The 15,418-nt window shown below is 37.7% G+C and overlaps 1 protein-coding gene across 1 annotated transcript in view; it reads left to right on the plus strand.

Annotated features, from left to right (window-relative positions):
- Positions 1 to 15,418, plus strand: part of LOC140187506 (protein NipSnap homolog 2-like) — a 38,364-nt gene that overhangs the window by 12,854 nt on the left and 10,092 nt on the right. The window contains exons 4-7 of the mRNA XM_072242850.1: positions 1,583 to 1,677; positions 7,519 to 7,589; positions 9,153 to 9,293; positions 10,294 to 10,325. Coding sequence (XP_072098951.1) covers positions 1,583 to 1,677; positions 7,519 to 7,589; positions 9,153 to 9,293; positions 10,294 to 10,325 — 339 coding nt within the window. The remainder of the gene's footprint in view (positions 1 to 1,582; positions 1,678 to 7,518; positions 7,590 to 9,152; positions 9,294 to 10,293; positions 10,326 to 15,418) is intronic.

Below are 15,418 nucleotides of genomic sequence, written 5' to 3' on the forward strand. Positions count from 1 at the left end.
TTTAGTTATCTTCTGTTGCTCTTTAAAAGTTTCCCAATCCTCCGGCTTCCCACTCACCTTTGCTATGTTATACTTCTTCTCTTTTATCTTTATACTGTCCTTTACTTCCCTTGTCAGCCACGGCCTCCCCTTACTCCCTTTAGGATCTTCCTTCCTCTTTGGAATGAACTGATTCTGCACCTTCTGCATTATTCCCGGAAATACCTGCCATTGTTGTTCCACTGTCATCCCTGCTAGGGTATTGTTCCATTGAACTTTGGCGAGCTCCTCCCTTAGCTCCATAGTTCCCTTTGTTTAACTGTAATACTGACACTTCTGATTTTCCCTTCTCCCTCTCAATTTGTAGATTAACACTTATCATATTATGGTCACTACCTCCTAATGACTCCTTTACCTCGAGGTCCCTGATCAAATCCGGTTCATTGCACAACACTAAATCTAGAATTGCCTTCTCTCTGGTATGCTCCAGTACAAGCTATTCTAAGAATCCATCTTGGAGGCACTTCACAAACTCCCTTTCTTGGGGTCCAGTACCACCCTGATTCTTCCAGTCTACCCGCATGTTGAAATCCCCCATAACAACTGTAGCATTACCTTTGCTGCATGCCAATTTTAACTCTTGATTCAACTTACACCCTACATCCAGACTACTGTTTGGGGGCCTGTAGATAACTCCCATTAGGGTCTTTCTACCCTTAGAATTTCTCAGTTCTATCCATGCTGACTCTACGTCTCCTGATTCTATGTCCCCCCTCGCAAGGGGCTGTATATCATTACTCACCAACAGAACCACCCCACTCCCTCTGCCCATCAGTCTGTCCTTTCGATAGAACGTATACCCTTGAATATTCATTTCCCAGGCCCTGTCCACTTGAAGCCATCCTCTGTTATTCCCACAACAGCATACTTACCAATTTCCAACTGTGCCTCAAGCTCATCTACTTTATTTCTTATACTCCGTGCATTCATATACAATACTTTTAATTCATTACTCCCCTCACCTTTCATATCAATTCCTATTTCACTTGGCCATACTGTATGATTCCTTCTTGAGCCTTCTGCCCTGTTGATTCTGTTGTCTGTCTTAACTTATTCTCACTTTCCCCTTAACTGCATCCTTATATTTCCAGTTTGAAAACAAAGGTAGCAAGTTGTCTGCTTAAAACGAGAATCCTTCAAAAAATTCTGATTTTGCAGAAAATGCACCAGTTAAATAAAATTCTGTTGCTTGTATCAACATGTTAAACCCAGACTCAAGAATCCAGGCATAGGAGTGCAGTGTCAACATGTCAAAATTTAATAATCTCACAAGTTGTTAGAGTGAATTGCTTGAAGAAAGAGTAAGCAGGGAGACTAATGAATACACGAGACTAATGAATACACAAAATAGTACTGCAGTATGCTGGTGCAATCAAAGTGGATATCCTGATGCATTTTATATTCCCAAATATTCTCCTAAAAGCAGGCCGCTTATCTGTATAGTTTTGGACGATAAAGGTTTTAGCCCATTGGACTAGAATATTAAGAAATTGCAAAGGTTACAAAATATCTACAATTAACATTGCTTGTTTTTTTTTTGCAGCATAGATGTATTACCAAAGATTCACAAAGATGACAAATACCCTTGTGAGCTCGTAGGGACATGGAATACATGGTACGGAGAGCAGGATCAAGCTGGTATGAGTTATATAAATATTTTATTTGTATGTGTTAGGACTTTTTTAGCATTATGGCAAAGCGTGTTAATTAAAACTTGAGATACAAGACTGTAGGTACTGGAAATCAAGAACAGCACACAAGAGCATTGGAGGAACTCAGCAATCAGACAGCATCCATAAAGGGAAATGAATATTTGACATTTTGGGTTGAGATGCTTTATCTGGACTGGACAGATTGACGAGACAGCTGGTATAAGAATGATGTTTTGGGTGCAAAAACTGGCAGGTTTTGGGTGCATCCAGCATTTACTTACCAAATGTGGTAACTAATTAAAGTTAGATTGGACAGAAGCATTTCATTTATTTACATAAACATGATTGTAGTTTTAATTTTTGAATGTTTTATCTTCTTTATGATGTATTCCATCCTGAAGTGTTTTTTGTTACTGAAACATAGTACTAAGCTTAATTTTTGTGACATCTTGTCTTTTGTGAGGCTTAATAAATCCTTTTGATTCCCATTTAAAAAAAAAGATTATAGAACTAACCTATCTAATCGTATCTCTAAATGTATATACAGACATGACCAATGATTGTAATTTAACTAACTTAATTTCAGATTTTTATGGTGGTATGGAGCCATGTAAAAATTAGTTTTAACTTAATTGTACAACTACCCAGAAATGAGTACAGTGAATTCTTGTTAATAGGGTCATTGGCTAATCAGTGTAGCCGTTTATTTGGGACAACTCTTAAAGAGCAAAAACTAAATAGAGAAAATAGCCCAGATTCCATTTATTGATTTGGGACACTGCTGCTTAATTAGGACAGGAGAATATTGCTGAACATTTTTTTATTGAAATTCAGCATCATACAAACATTTCCATAAGATGTATTTCAGATACTGTATGTATATATCATATATTCATGTTTGCTACAAATCTTCACATAGTATTTACCTGAGGTATACACTTATAGAAAAGAAAAGAGAGAACAAACAAAAGGAAAACTATGTACAAGTAGGGAGTGATTTCTTTTTTAACAACATAATCATTGATTTGTGAGAATAAAATCAGGCCTATGAGGTGTTATGTAGTTAAACCATTTTCCCAGTATGAATCAAATTGTTCCAATTTATGATTGATAGATGCTGTTATCTTCTCCATTTTGTAAATGTCCATTGTAATTTCCATCCATGTGTTTAAAGTTGGGCTCTCCTGTGATAACCATTTCCTGGTAAGAGTCTTTTTACCAGCCACCAGCAGTATATTCATTAAATATTTATCTCTTTTCAACCATTCTTGAGGTATATACCCAAAATATATGGTCTTATTTCTAAGGATATTTCACATTTAAAAATGTCTTGTAGGGCGTTGTGTATCCCACTCAAATAGTCTTTGATAACGGGGCAATCCCAGAAAATATGGTAAAGGTTTGCATTTTGATTTCCACAATTTCTCCAGCAAACAGGGAGGTTACTATTATAAGACCAATATCTGTTCTTAATGTAGATTATAGATTATTTACCTCCCTCATGGCCAAACTATTAGAAGAGTTTCTACCTACACTGATACATAATGATCAGACAGGTTTTATACAACAATGCCAAACACAAGACAATATACGAAGGACCCTACACATTATGGATTATATACAAAAAAAATAAAGCAAAGTGATAAGCGTGGACGCTGAAAAGGCATTTGATTCAGTTAATTGGAATTTTCTTTATAGAAGTTTTATATAGATTTGTTTTACATGCTACAATTATTAAAACTATACAGGCACTATTTGACAATCCCACTGCTAGGATTAAAATCAGTGGATATTTATCAAACAGTTTTACCCTAGAAAGGGACTCGAGACAGGGTCGTTGCATGGTCATCGCTACTCTTCGCATTATATCTGGAACCACTAGCTCAATACATCAGACAAAATGAAGATATCAGGGGAATTATTATTAAAGGGACAGCGCATAACTTGGCCTTTTACACGGATGACATTTTGATCTATCTAGGGCAACCAACATACTCTTTACCTAAATTGATGCAGTCCTTTGAACAATATGGTCAATTATCAGGATTCAAGATCAACATAGATAAAACCCAATTACTTTTATATAACTATAGCCCATCAAGAGAAATTGAAAGTAGATAACCCTTTCAAATACAAAATACTCTGTAGATGCTGGCGTCAAAGCAACACTCACAACACGCTGGAGGAACTCAGCAGATCGGGCAGTATCTGTGGAAACGATCAGTTAACGTTTCGGGCTGGAACCCTTTGTCAGGACTGAAGAGGGAAGGGGCAGAGGCTCTATAAAGAAGGTGGGGGGGGGAGGGTGGGAAGGAAAAGGCTGGTAGGTTCCAGGTGAAAAACCAGTAAGGGGAAGGATAAAGGAGTGGGGGAGGGGATAGGCAGGAAAGGTGAAGAAGGAAGAGGGGAAAGCACAATGGGGAGTAGAAGGAGGCGGAACCATGAGGGAGGTAGTAGGCAGCTGGGGGAGGGGGCAGAGTGAAACTGGGATAGGGGAAGGGAGGGGGAGGGAATTGCTGGAAGTTGGAGAATTCAATGTTCATACCAAGGGGCTGGAGACTACCCAGAGGGTATATGAGGTGTTGCTCCTCCAACCTGAGTTTAGCCTCATCATGGTAGTAGAGGAGGCCGTGTATGGACATATCTGAATGGGATTGTGAAGCAGAGTTGAAGTGGGTGGCAACTGAGAGATTCTGTCTGTTGTGGCGGACAGAGCAGAGGTGCTCGACGAAGCAGTCCTCCGACGAAGCAGTCCCCCAATCTGTGTCAGGTTTCACCGATGTGGAGGAGGCTGCACCGGGAGTACTGGATGCAATAGATGACCCCAACAGACTCACAAGTGAAGTGTTGCCTCACCTGGAAGGACTGTTTGGGGCCCTGAATGGTGGCAAGAGAGGAGGTGTAGGGACAGGTGTAGCACTTACGCTTACAGGGATAAGTGCCGAGTGGGAGATCCATGGGGAGGGACTTGTGGACCAGGGGGTTGCAGAGGGAATGATCCCTGTGGAAAGCGGAGAGGGGTGGAGAGGGAAAGATGTGCTTAGTGGTGGGGTCCTGTTGAAGGTGGCAGAAGTTGCGGAGGATAATGTGCTGGATCCGGAGGCTGGTGGGGTGGTAGGTGAGGACAAGGGGAACTCTGTCCCTGTTGTGATGGTGGGAGGATGGGGTGAGGGCCGAAGTGCGGGAAATGGAGGAGATGTAGGTGAGGGCATCATTGATGACAGCAGAAGGGAAACCACGATTCTTAAAGAAAGAGGAAATTTGAGATGTCCTAGAATGGAAAGCCTCATCCTGGGAGCAGATGCGGCAGAGGTGGAGGAACTGGGAATAGGGAATGGCATTTTTGCATGTGGCAGGGTGGGAAGGGGTATAGTCGAGCTAGTTAAGAGAGTCAGTGGGCTTATAGACGATGTCAGTGGACAGTCTGTCTCCAGAGATAGAGACCGAGAGATTGAGAAAGGGGAGAGAAGTGTCTGAGATAGACCAAGTGATTTGAGGGCTGGGTGGAAGTTTGAAGTAAAGTCGATGAAATTGATGAGCAGTCTTTCAAATATTTGGGCATTATCATGCCAAAAGATTTGGCAAAATTATCAAAGTGCAATTAATTGTTTACATATAAAAAAAATTAAGGAAGACATAACAAGATGGAATCTAATTCTTTTCTTTAGTCTCAGTTCAAGGATTGAATCCATTAAAATGAATATATTTTCCAGACTATTATATCTCTTTCAGACCCTACCAATAGAGATTAACCAAAATCAATTTGATGAATGGCACAAAATGTTACCAAGGTATATATGGCAAGGTAAAAGACCTAGAGTTCGTCTCAAAACTTTGCGGTTAGCCAAGGAAAAGGGGGGATGGGCCTACCTTCTCTTCGAGATTATTATTTTGCAGCATAGATGAGAGCTATGATATACTGGTGCAACCCATCATATGACACTCAATGGAAAAATATTGAAGAGAAGATACCTTCCATCCCCATACAGGCAATTTTGGCTGATAACAACCTACAAAGTTACATAAATGATATTGACAACCCATGGGTGAAATGGACTCTTAAAATATGGAAAACTATTATAAAAGAACATAAACTAGAGGAAGATATTGTAATTCTTAAATGGTGTGCATATGACTTGGATTTTACGCCAAATGAACTGGATGCTAGATTTAAGGACTGGACAGCTAAAGGAATAACAGTTCTATGCAATATAATGAAAGAAGGAACACTGTTCAGTTTTGAAATGCTTTAAAGAGAAACACATTAGAAAAACAAGACGTTTATCGGTATTTGCAGATGTGACATTATGTTAATAGGAGCGTGAAAAATGTAACCGAGACAAGTACATGTTTGATAGAACTGTTTAGAAAAGCATATAATTCAGATGATGGTAGTAGAATCATTTCAAGCGTGTATAAGGGTCTGTCAAATCTTAAAACACACTGGACTTCATACATTAAAACAAAATGGAAGAAGGAAGGAGGGATAACTATATCTGAGGAAGAATGGACAATAATATGGAGGTATCAATGGAAGTGTACCAGTTCACAGAAGTGGAGGGAGTTTGGGTGGAAAAACCTGATAAGATATTTTATTACACCCCAGAAATCCCACAATGATAGTAACCTCCCTGTTTGCTGAACAGTTTCTAAGTAGCATCAGTCATGTGCATTTGTGTGGCCAGTAAATACTACACCGTGCTTAGAGTGATCAGTTTTTAAATAGCATCAGTTGCATGTGCTTGTGTTCCACTGATAGTTGATGAGCAATTAGCAGTAAGACAGTTTGGAACTCTTTTGCCCTCTGTTGTTTCAAGCATTCAGGCTTGATGATACCTGAACTGGCTAAAATTAAAAATGAAACAATTTTGCTACTTCAGCAAGTTAGGAATTATGAAGGTATCGACAATCGTCTTGAAATTTATAATGAAAATGAAGATTTAGAGAATGTAATTGTTTAAAGCATTGCATTAAGGCAGTCCATTATCTTCACTAGGTGTCTGCTCATTTTGTTCATTTACAATCAAAAGAACACAGCAGATGAATTCCACTATTAATAACTATTAGGAAAATGAATTGTTACTCAGTTTGTCTTTTTTATACCTTTTAACTATTTTCATGAAATTTCAGCTAATTGGGCCAAGACGTACTGGTCTTGATGTGTCCTAATTAACTGGAATCCACGGTATTTTGCCTTATTAGCAGTAGTTACAAAAAGTGTGTCCATCCAGAACTTTCATTAACTTTGGTTGTGATTCAAAGAAAAGATGTGCTGAAACTGGAGAGGTTTCAAATGAGGTTCACAGGAATTATTCCAGGATTGAATAGCTTGTCATATGAAGAGCACTTGATGGCTCTAAGCCTATATTCACTAGAGTTCAGAAGAATGAGGGGTGACTTCCTTGAAACCTATCGAATGGTGAAAGGCCTTGATAGAGTGGATGTGGAGAGGATGTTTCCTATGGTGGGAGAGTCTAAGACCAGGGGACACAGCCTCAGAATAGAGGATCTTCCTTTTAGAACAGAGGTCAGGAATTTCTTCAGCCAGAGAGTGGTGAATCTGTGGAATTCTTTGCCACAGGCAGCTGTGGAGGCCAAGTCTTTATGTATATTTAAGGCAGAGGTTGATAGATTTTTTTTATTGGTCAGGGCATGAAGGGAGACGGCATGAAATTGGGGGCTAAGAGGAAATTTGGATCAGCCATGATGAAATGGTGGAGCAGACTCAATGGGCCAAGTGGCCTAATTCTGCTTCTATGTTTTATGGTCTAATCTTGAAGTATGAAATAGAGAAAACCTGCTATTCCTTTATCTTGGTCTTTTTCAGTCCATCTGTGGAAATACAGTGGAGGTTACCCTGCACTTACAGAGGTGATGAATAAACTGAGGCAAAACAAGGTAAAGTAGTTGAGCTATAATACAGTTAAAAAGACCATCCATTGACTGTAATGCTTTCACCATTGTGTTTAAACTGCTGTTACCATTACTAGATGAAAGTCAAAAAGCTGCATAAAAGCTGAAATTGCTGGAAGACATTGTATGCCATGTATCACTTGTGGAAGAGGAAAGTTTTTGACAATGGATTTCATCTGTAACATAAACTGCATAAATGGAAAGAGAAATAGTTTATCCTATGAAGTATTACAGCAGTTTCTGTGATTGCATATAAAACTTACTAGAGAAGACACATCTGAGTTATGAACACCTTTTGTACAATGGTGTTTCTTATAATTAACAGTAGAAAACTTGAAACTTGCATATATAAGCCAGTATGTTTTGTGCTACGAAGGAATATCAGAAAAGGAAGCTTCTGCTTTTTTTCTTTCTTGTTGAATTTCTTCCATTTGCAGTATGTAACTATGTCAAAACAAATTATCCTCTTTTTAAAAAAAAAATTAAAATGTTAGAATTTTGTCAGCAGTTTATCCAGCTTCAGTATAGAGAGTAAACATTTTAGGTTGATGACAATGATGACTTAAAACTGTTTCTTTCTCCATCTCGTTAAAAATTTTGATGTGGCAGGCATGCACAGTATACACCAACGATTTGTATTGCTATCACTCACAATGTAATATGCTTTACTGCATAAATGATAATATAAATGCAAGTGACGTAGTAAACAGTTTTTCCAATTTCCTCCTGGATTTTAATTTTGAAAGATCAGGGAATTGAGGGGTGTGGGGAATTGACCCAGATGAGGAGATGAGACCTGGGCTTATTAGACATGATCAGATTGATTGGTGGTTTTAGAGCCTACGCAGCCTTTTATTGCTCCAATTTCCTTGCATTCTTGGAGGCATTGTCAGATAAAACCTGGCAGCAAGTTTGTTAAAGTAATATTAGAGATGGGTAGATTTTAAGGAGCATTTCGAGGTAGAGCGGCAATGAGATTTAGAAAAAAATTCCACACCCTAGAGCTGATGGCACAACTCCCAGTGGTAGAGAGATTTTAAAATGAAAAGAAAATCAGGGTTACATAGGAGGCTGAAATTGAGAGGACCAGATCTTCAAGTATTATCCAAGCATAGATTAACTTACATCCTGAACAGTCTGGCTGTTTGTCCAGGAGTTGATAGATTGCAGAAATACAGAGTAAAAATGTTTTATAATTTCAAGTTTTGTACTGTTATTTACCAGAATTATTTTGCCCTGATGACATTTAGCCAATTCATGTTCTTAAAAAAATTATTATAAGAATAAAACTAAGCATAGGGTTTAAAAATGTGTTCCTTTTTGCATTCTCTCCCCAACTACTTGACTGATCTTTTTCTTCTTCTTGCTGTAGTGATGTAAGGCTGGCCTTGAGGAAGGAATGAAGCAGCTGGTTTTAAAATAGTGAAGGAAAGTGCAGTGGATCTGTATTCTGTATCCTATTGAAAACATTTTGCTTCTTGATCTAATGACCAACTAGTATGAATATTTGCCTTTGCTATTCGTGAAATTTAAGTATTTTTTTTGCAGGAGTTCATGGAATTTAGGAAGGAAAGGGGACAAATGCTACTTTCCCGAAAAAACCAAATGCTTTTAGAGTTCAGTTTCTGGAATGAACCTTTGCCCAGGACAGGACCCAATATTTATGAACTCAGATCATACCAGCTCAGGGTAAGGAACTTGTGATTTCTGCATTTATTATTACCATTGTAAGATATTATAACTGAAAACTGCAAAACACTAATGTATTAATTGGTTATGAGGGAACACATATAGTATCCAAAATTACTGTAATGTTTGGTGATGGATAAACCTATACTTGAAATAGTTTTTCAGATCATGCTAATTTGAATAAATCCCAATAACTGCTGTTGAATGGCCAGCAAACCAAAACCTACCACATGTAGCAATCTAAATTGGCTTTAAGTGCAACATTTAACATTTTATTTCTTGGATCATCCTCCATGCTGCTTCAGGCTTGCACTTCTGTTATTTTTTTCATTATTGGGCTCAAGCCTACTTCTGCTTAGTTTCTTGGAGCTGGTGTTAACACATATTCAGTAATACCTATGATATGTGATTTTTCTGCATGTACTTGAAGAAAATACAAGCCCATGGGGAAAGCGTAGTAGTGACATTAATTAGCTTGTTGAAAGATCCAGCATAGGCACAACAGGCCATTTGTTCTCCTGCATCCTTCAGGAGCATCCATATTTTGGAATCTCGAGGTTGAAATGTGTGTTTCTGCTGTTTTAATACATCTGAGATTACATATAAAGAAACTTGTCTATCTACAATTCCCTAATGATATTCCTCAGTCCTAAACTCAAGTGTACTTACCCACTATATTAACCATGCTTGATGTAACATGTACATAGTTGTACAGACTGACAGATGGTCCAGTTAAGTGTTACTGTGTCAAGAAGCTTTTTAGGTTATGATGATGGTGATGATGTGACTAAATGAATTAACAATATGAGGAAAATATCTTGATTATAATTCATGCATTGTGAAGTTCTTTAGATTATATACCGTGTATGATTCATTAGAATCTTCACCTTAAATTTGTGATGCATTTACTGTCTTAAATCACTAAAATACTGAGATCCTGATGCATTATATTTGTAAATGGAGTTTTAATATTGTTTTAATATTGGTATGATTTTTTCAGCCAGGAACAATGATTGAATGGGGTAATAACTGGTGAGTGGCAAACTACTGCTCATGTACAATTTACCCTTATAATTAGGTACCATGTGAAATTTGCATTGTAAAAGTATTTGGCAATGATAGACTGATATCACACTTTAATTCTTTAATTTGGAGTCACTGTTGGATATTATAATCTATTTTACTTTTCAGGAAAGGTAATCTTGTTAACTAGTTTCTTCATGTCCATTGTTACCCCAGTCTTCAAAACTTTATCCTCAATTCCTGCAAATTTCCCTCTGCTAACTATTTATCTTGCATTTTTTTCTATGATTTATCAATCTTCTCCATTGTCTGCTCACTACCACCATCTGAATGAAAGATTTCATTCCAGTTTCCATCCCGTCCACCCCACTGAGACTTAAGTGGTAAAAGCAACAAATGAGATTATTTGATTAACTGAAATAGTATCAATCTATTACAATAAATTTACTCCTCAAAACCTCAATTGTTTATTGCCAAAGGGTTGCCCTTTCTAATTACATGTTTAATGCAATCTCATTAACCACCACATTGTAAATAGTAGTCTTTCTTGCATGATAAATGAGAGAATGTTTTAAGAATCCCACTTTGGAAACTGCTGACTTCCATCTCCCTCCATATTAATTGATCCTGTCTTATCTACTGGCTGCCTTGGTTGAATTAATAACTTCTGGTAGAGAAATACTGTATATGCATACTTGATTAGAAAACATTTATAGCACCATACGGGTTTCATGGGCTGCTTGGTTTCCTTCCCTGCTGCAAATTTTCTGAGCTATATCTAGTGATGTTCTGATTTTCTATTCTTGTATTCTGCCTCCTATTTCTTTGTACAAATCTTGGAGGTCTTGGTTAGTTAAAGGCGTTATTTAAGTGGTAGTTGTGAGTTTGAGTCAGCATCTGTTGGGCAAAACATTTATTAGGTGTCTCATTCACTGAAATTCAAAGCTTATTTTGAAATGACCAAAAGAATTATTTAACACTATAGATGTATACAAGTGCAATTAAAGACTCTTTTAATTGTTAAGAGCTCAAAAGGTTATAATTTAGCAGCAATTATCAAGAATCTATTTTCTAGTTTTCTCAATTTCCAAGTTTATGAGAGTATAGCGGTAATAGCTGGATAAGTGATGGCAGATTTGTGTAAGCCATTTTTAAATCATCAGGAGCACGTGAAGAGGAAGAAATCATTAATTACAATGTTTTGCCATTAGACTACTAGTACTGACAGGCTCAAATAAGCTACAAATTTCAGGCAATTATGTTTCTATTTATTGTGCAATTAAACTCAGTGAGGAAAGTTAGGGTGATATTTAAGCATTCTATTAAAGAACATGTATATATTTGTACAATGCCACTTCAACCTTTCTAGCTCAGAATGAGCATAATTGAACTACAGTTTCATTTCAGCAGATAAATAAATTTGTTCTTGATAAAACGCTGCCCTAAATGAATTGGTTCTGAATGAGTAAGTAGAAAAGTTAAAATACTTTGAGATGTAATAATGGATATACCCACAGTATGATGTATTAGTCTTTCATGCTTTTACTAAGTTAACAATTACATAGTTTCCCAAACACAGCTATTAAGTGATCAACAAAACAAATGATCACTTGTGACAAGTTAGGGTTCTAGTTTCACTTCAAAAACTTTGTTCCTTCTGCCATTTTCCACATTGCTTCCAGTTAATTCTTTTCTGTACTCCCACTTTGTTTCTCTCTGTCTCTCTCCTGCTTCCCAAATTCCTCCTCACACCCAACATAATTTCTTTCTATGTCATTAGATTTTCCTTATTGCCTCTGTTGCTTATTCAAAGGCTCATCAGTTCAAAACGTTCAAAATTAGTTAAACTATTTATTTCGTTATTTAGTTTTCTTTGACCAGTTGATATATTTGCCTGCACTTTCAGAAACTTGCATGGCAAAAATTTTCAGAATGTCAAATGTTGAAAAATAAACTGATAGAACCACCCCATACAGGTATTACAACAGGTAATTTTACATTGGGGTGGCACGATAGCACAATGCTTAACAGTACAGGCCACCTGAGTTCAATTCGTGTTGCTGCTACCTGTAAGGAGTTTATATGTTCTCCCTGTGATCATGTGGGTTTCCTCTGGGTGCTCCGGTTTCATCCCACGTCCAAAGATGTACCAGTTGGGAGGTTAATTGATCATTGTAAATTGTTCTGTGATTAGAGGGGAGGGGAAAGCTAGCATTAAAAAATTGGGGGAATTGCTGGGCGTGTGTGGGTCAAAGGGCTGGAAGGGCCTACTCCACACTGTATCCCAATAAATAAATAAATAGAGTGGTTCACAATAGTACTTAAACCTAAAGTTTTTGAGTTTATCTTTCTTCCACCATTAGAATTACTCTCTAGTCTTCTCCATTACTTTCATAGTCTATTCTCCCCCCCGCCCCCATTATATGTTTAGCTGGGCTGCAAGGAATTTATGATAGTTTTATATTCATTGTTTCAATTTTAGTTGAATTACACAATGAATAACTGCTAATAGATTTAATCTTTACTGCAAAAAAAAGCTTTGTTTTGTTTCTCTAATCATTTAGAATAATTATTGTGTCACTGTTAGAATTAATGTATGCCAAAATGTGTTTGAGGATGCAGCATAAAACAAAATTTTAAATGCTCTATCCTAATGTAGCAAAATCACAATGTAAGTTATAGTTTGAATTTTTTTTTACAGAATAATAATGGAATTATGTGTTCATAGAAGAATATTAGTAATACAGCAGGAAAGCTTATCTTTTAGTGCATAACCCCATTAAAGAAAGCTAGTATATTTTTTCTGTTGAAAAGAGACCTGCTCTCCTTCGAAATCTGTTGCGGTATCTTTACTTCTGTTTCACCAAGATGGATGCTATGGGCCAAATGGGCTTTGCAGCATTGCTTCCTTTTATGATTTGCAGAAACTCTCGCTGACTCGGCAATAGTTTGGTGTATAAAGGGAGGACGGGAGGATGAGTGCAGGACCCTGATGGAGGACTTTGTCAAATGGTGCAAGCTGAATCATCTGCAGCTCAACATCGGTAAGACAAAGGAGATGGAGATGGACTTTAGGAAGACTCAGCCTGCACTGCTCCCTGTTACTATTGACGGTGAAGACGTGGATGTGGTGAGGACCTACAAGTACCCGGGGGTGCACCTGGATGATAGACTTAAGTGAAGCACGAACACAGAGGCTGTGTAGAAGAAGGGCCAGAGTTGCCTCTACTTCCTGAGGACACTGAGGTCCTTTGAAGTATGCAGGCCTCTCTTTCACATGTTCTACCAGTCTGTTGTTGCCTGTACAATCTTCTATGCAGTGGTATGCTGGGGCAATGGCATCAATGTAGGCGATGCCGACAAGCTCAATAAACTGATTAGAAAGGCTGGCTCTGTTATAGGAGTCAAACTGGACGCACCAGAGGCCGTGGTAGAACAAAGGACCCTACGGAAAGTCCTGGCAATTCTGGACAGTGTTTCACACCCTCTGCATGACAACTTGGCTGAACAGAGGAGCACTTTTAGTAATAGACCAAGACAACTGCACTTTTTCTAAAGAGTGCTATATGATGTCATTCATACCTGTGGCCATTAGGATCTATAATGAGTCAATCTATAGCAGGGAAAGTGATGACCTCCCCCCCCCCCCCCCCCCCCCGCCTCCTGTTAGACTGTTTGAGGGAACTTTTTAAAAATTCATTCTTTCTTCTCTAATATTTATATATCTGTGCACTTGTAATGCTACTGTGACACTGGGATCAATAAAGTATCTATCTATCCACTTGATCAGTTGTCTTCAACAATATTCTCTCTTGCTTTGGTGGTGGTTCTGTAGGATTTGATCATTTGAGATGTTGCACACTTTTCAAAATATCAAGTGGGAGTATAATCAGTGATGTAAAACTGTTTCTATGTCAGCTCCTTCTAAAACCACAATCTTATCTAGAAGACAAGGACAACAAGGGCCCAGAAATGCCACCTGCCAGTTCCCCTTCAAGCCCCACTCCATCCTGATGGAAATATATTGCCAATCTTCATTGTGTCAAATACAGTGGAGCCAGGTTAATTGGGACGCATTGGGACCAGAACATTTTGGCCCAATTAACTGGCTGACCCAGTTAGCCAGTTTCATGGAAATAGTTAAAAAGGTATTTTTTAAAAAAAAGATAAACTGCCATTTATTTATTTATGTATGTATGTATTTAAATGAAATACAGAATAAATTAGAATACAACCAAAACTACTACAGTACTATAAAACTGTTATTAGTTCCTTGTAGTTATGGATGGAGGAATTCATTCAGTGTATTCTGACATGTTCTTTTGATTGGCTGTAAACGAACAAAATCAGTGCAGACACCTAGTGCAGATAGTGGATTGCCTTCAAGCAGTGTTTTCAAAGATTGCATCCTCCAAATCTTCATTTTCATTGTAACATTCAAGATGATTTTTGATACCTTCAAATTCTTCATGGTTCTTAACTTGTAGAAGTTGTGAACTTGTTTCATTTTCACTCCCGGCTGTTTCTGGCACCTTCAAGCTTGAAACCTTAGTGAATAAAACAGTTCTGAATTGTCTTGCTCTTTATTCAATTATTAATGACAAATCATTGCTTTTTGAACACAAACACATAAGTGACATTATTTTAAAACTGCCTGCTGTAAGCACGGTGTAGTTAGTGTCTAATGGCCACTCGACTGATGCTAATTAGAAATTGTTTTTGGCAACAGTCTCCTGCCCCAAGTAAGTGGCATAATGTCCCAAATAAATTAAGGGAATCCTGGCGATTTTCTCAATTTGTTCATGTTCTTCAAGAGTTTTACCAAATAAGTGGTTGCCCTGATTAACCGATGGCCCAATTAACTGAAATCTACTGTACTGGCAATCTTTATGTAAAATACTGTGACTGTCACCTTCATCACATGACCTACCTCTGTCTTTCCAGCAACCATCAGATCCTTGAGTAAAATTCTAAGTAATTTAATTTTCTTTTGATTATTGACCAGCATTGGAGAAATATTGGTTAATAAATGAAAGTCAGATTCTGTTACAATGAAATTAATAACAGAATACAAGAAGACATAAGTAAACTAGTGAGTTGGG

Source organism: Mobula birostris, chromosome 25, assembly GCF_030028105.1.
Source record: "Mobula birostris isolate sMobBir1 chromosome 25, sMobBir1.hap1, whole genome shotgun sequence".
Lineage (NCBI taxonomy): Eukaryota > Metazoa > Chordata > Chondrichthyes > Myliobatiformes > Myliobatidae > Mobula > Mobula birostris.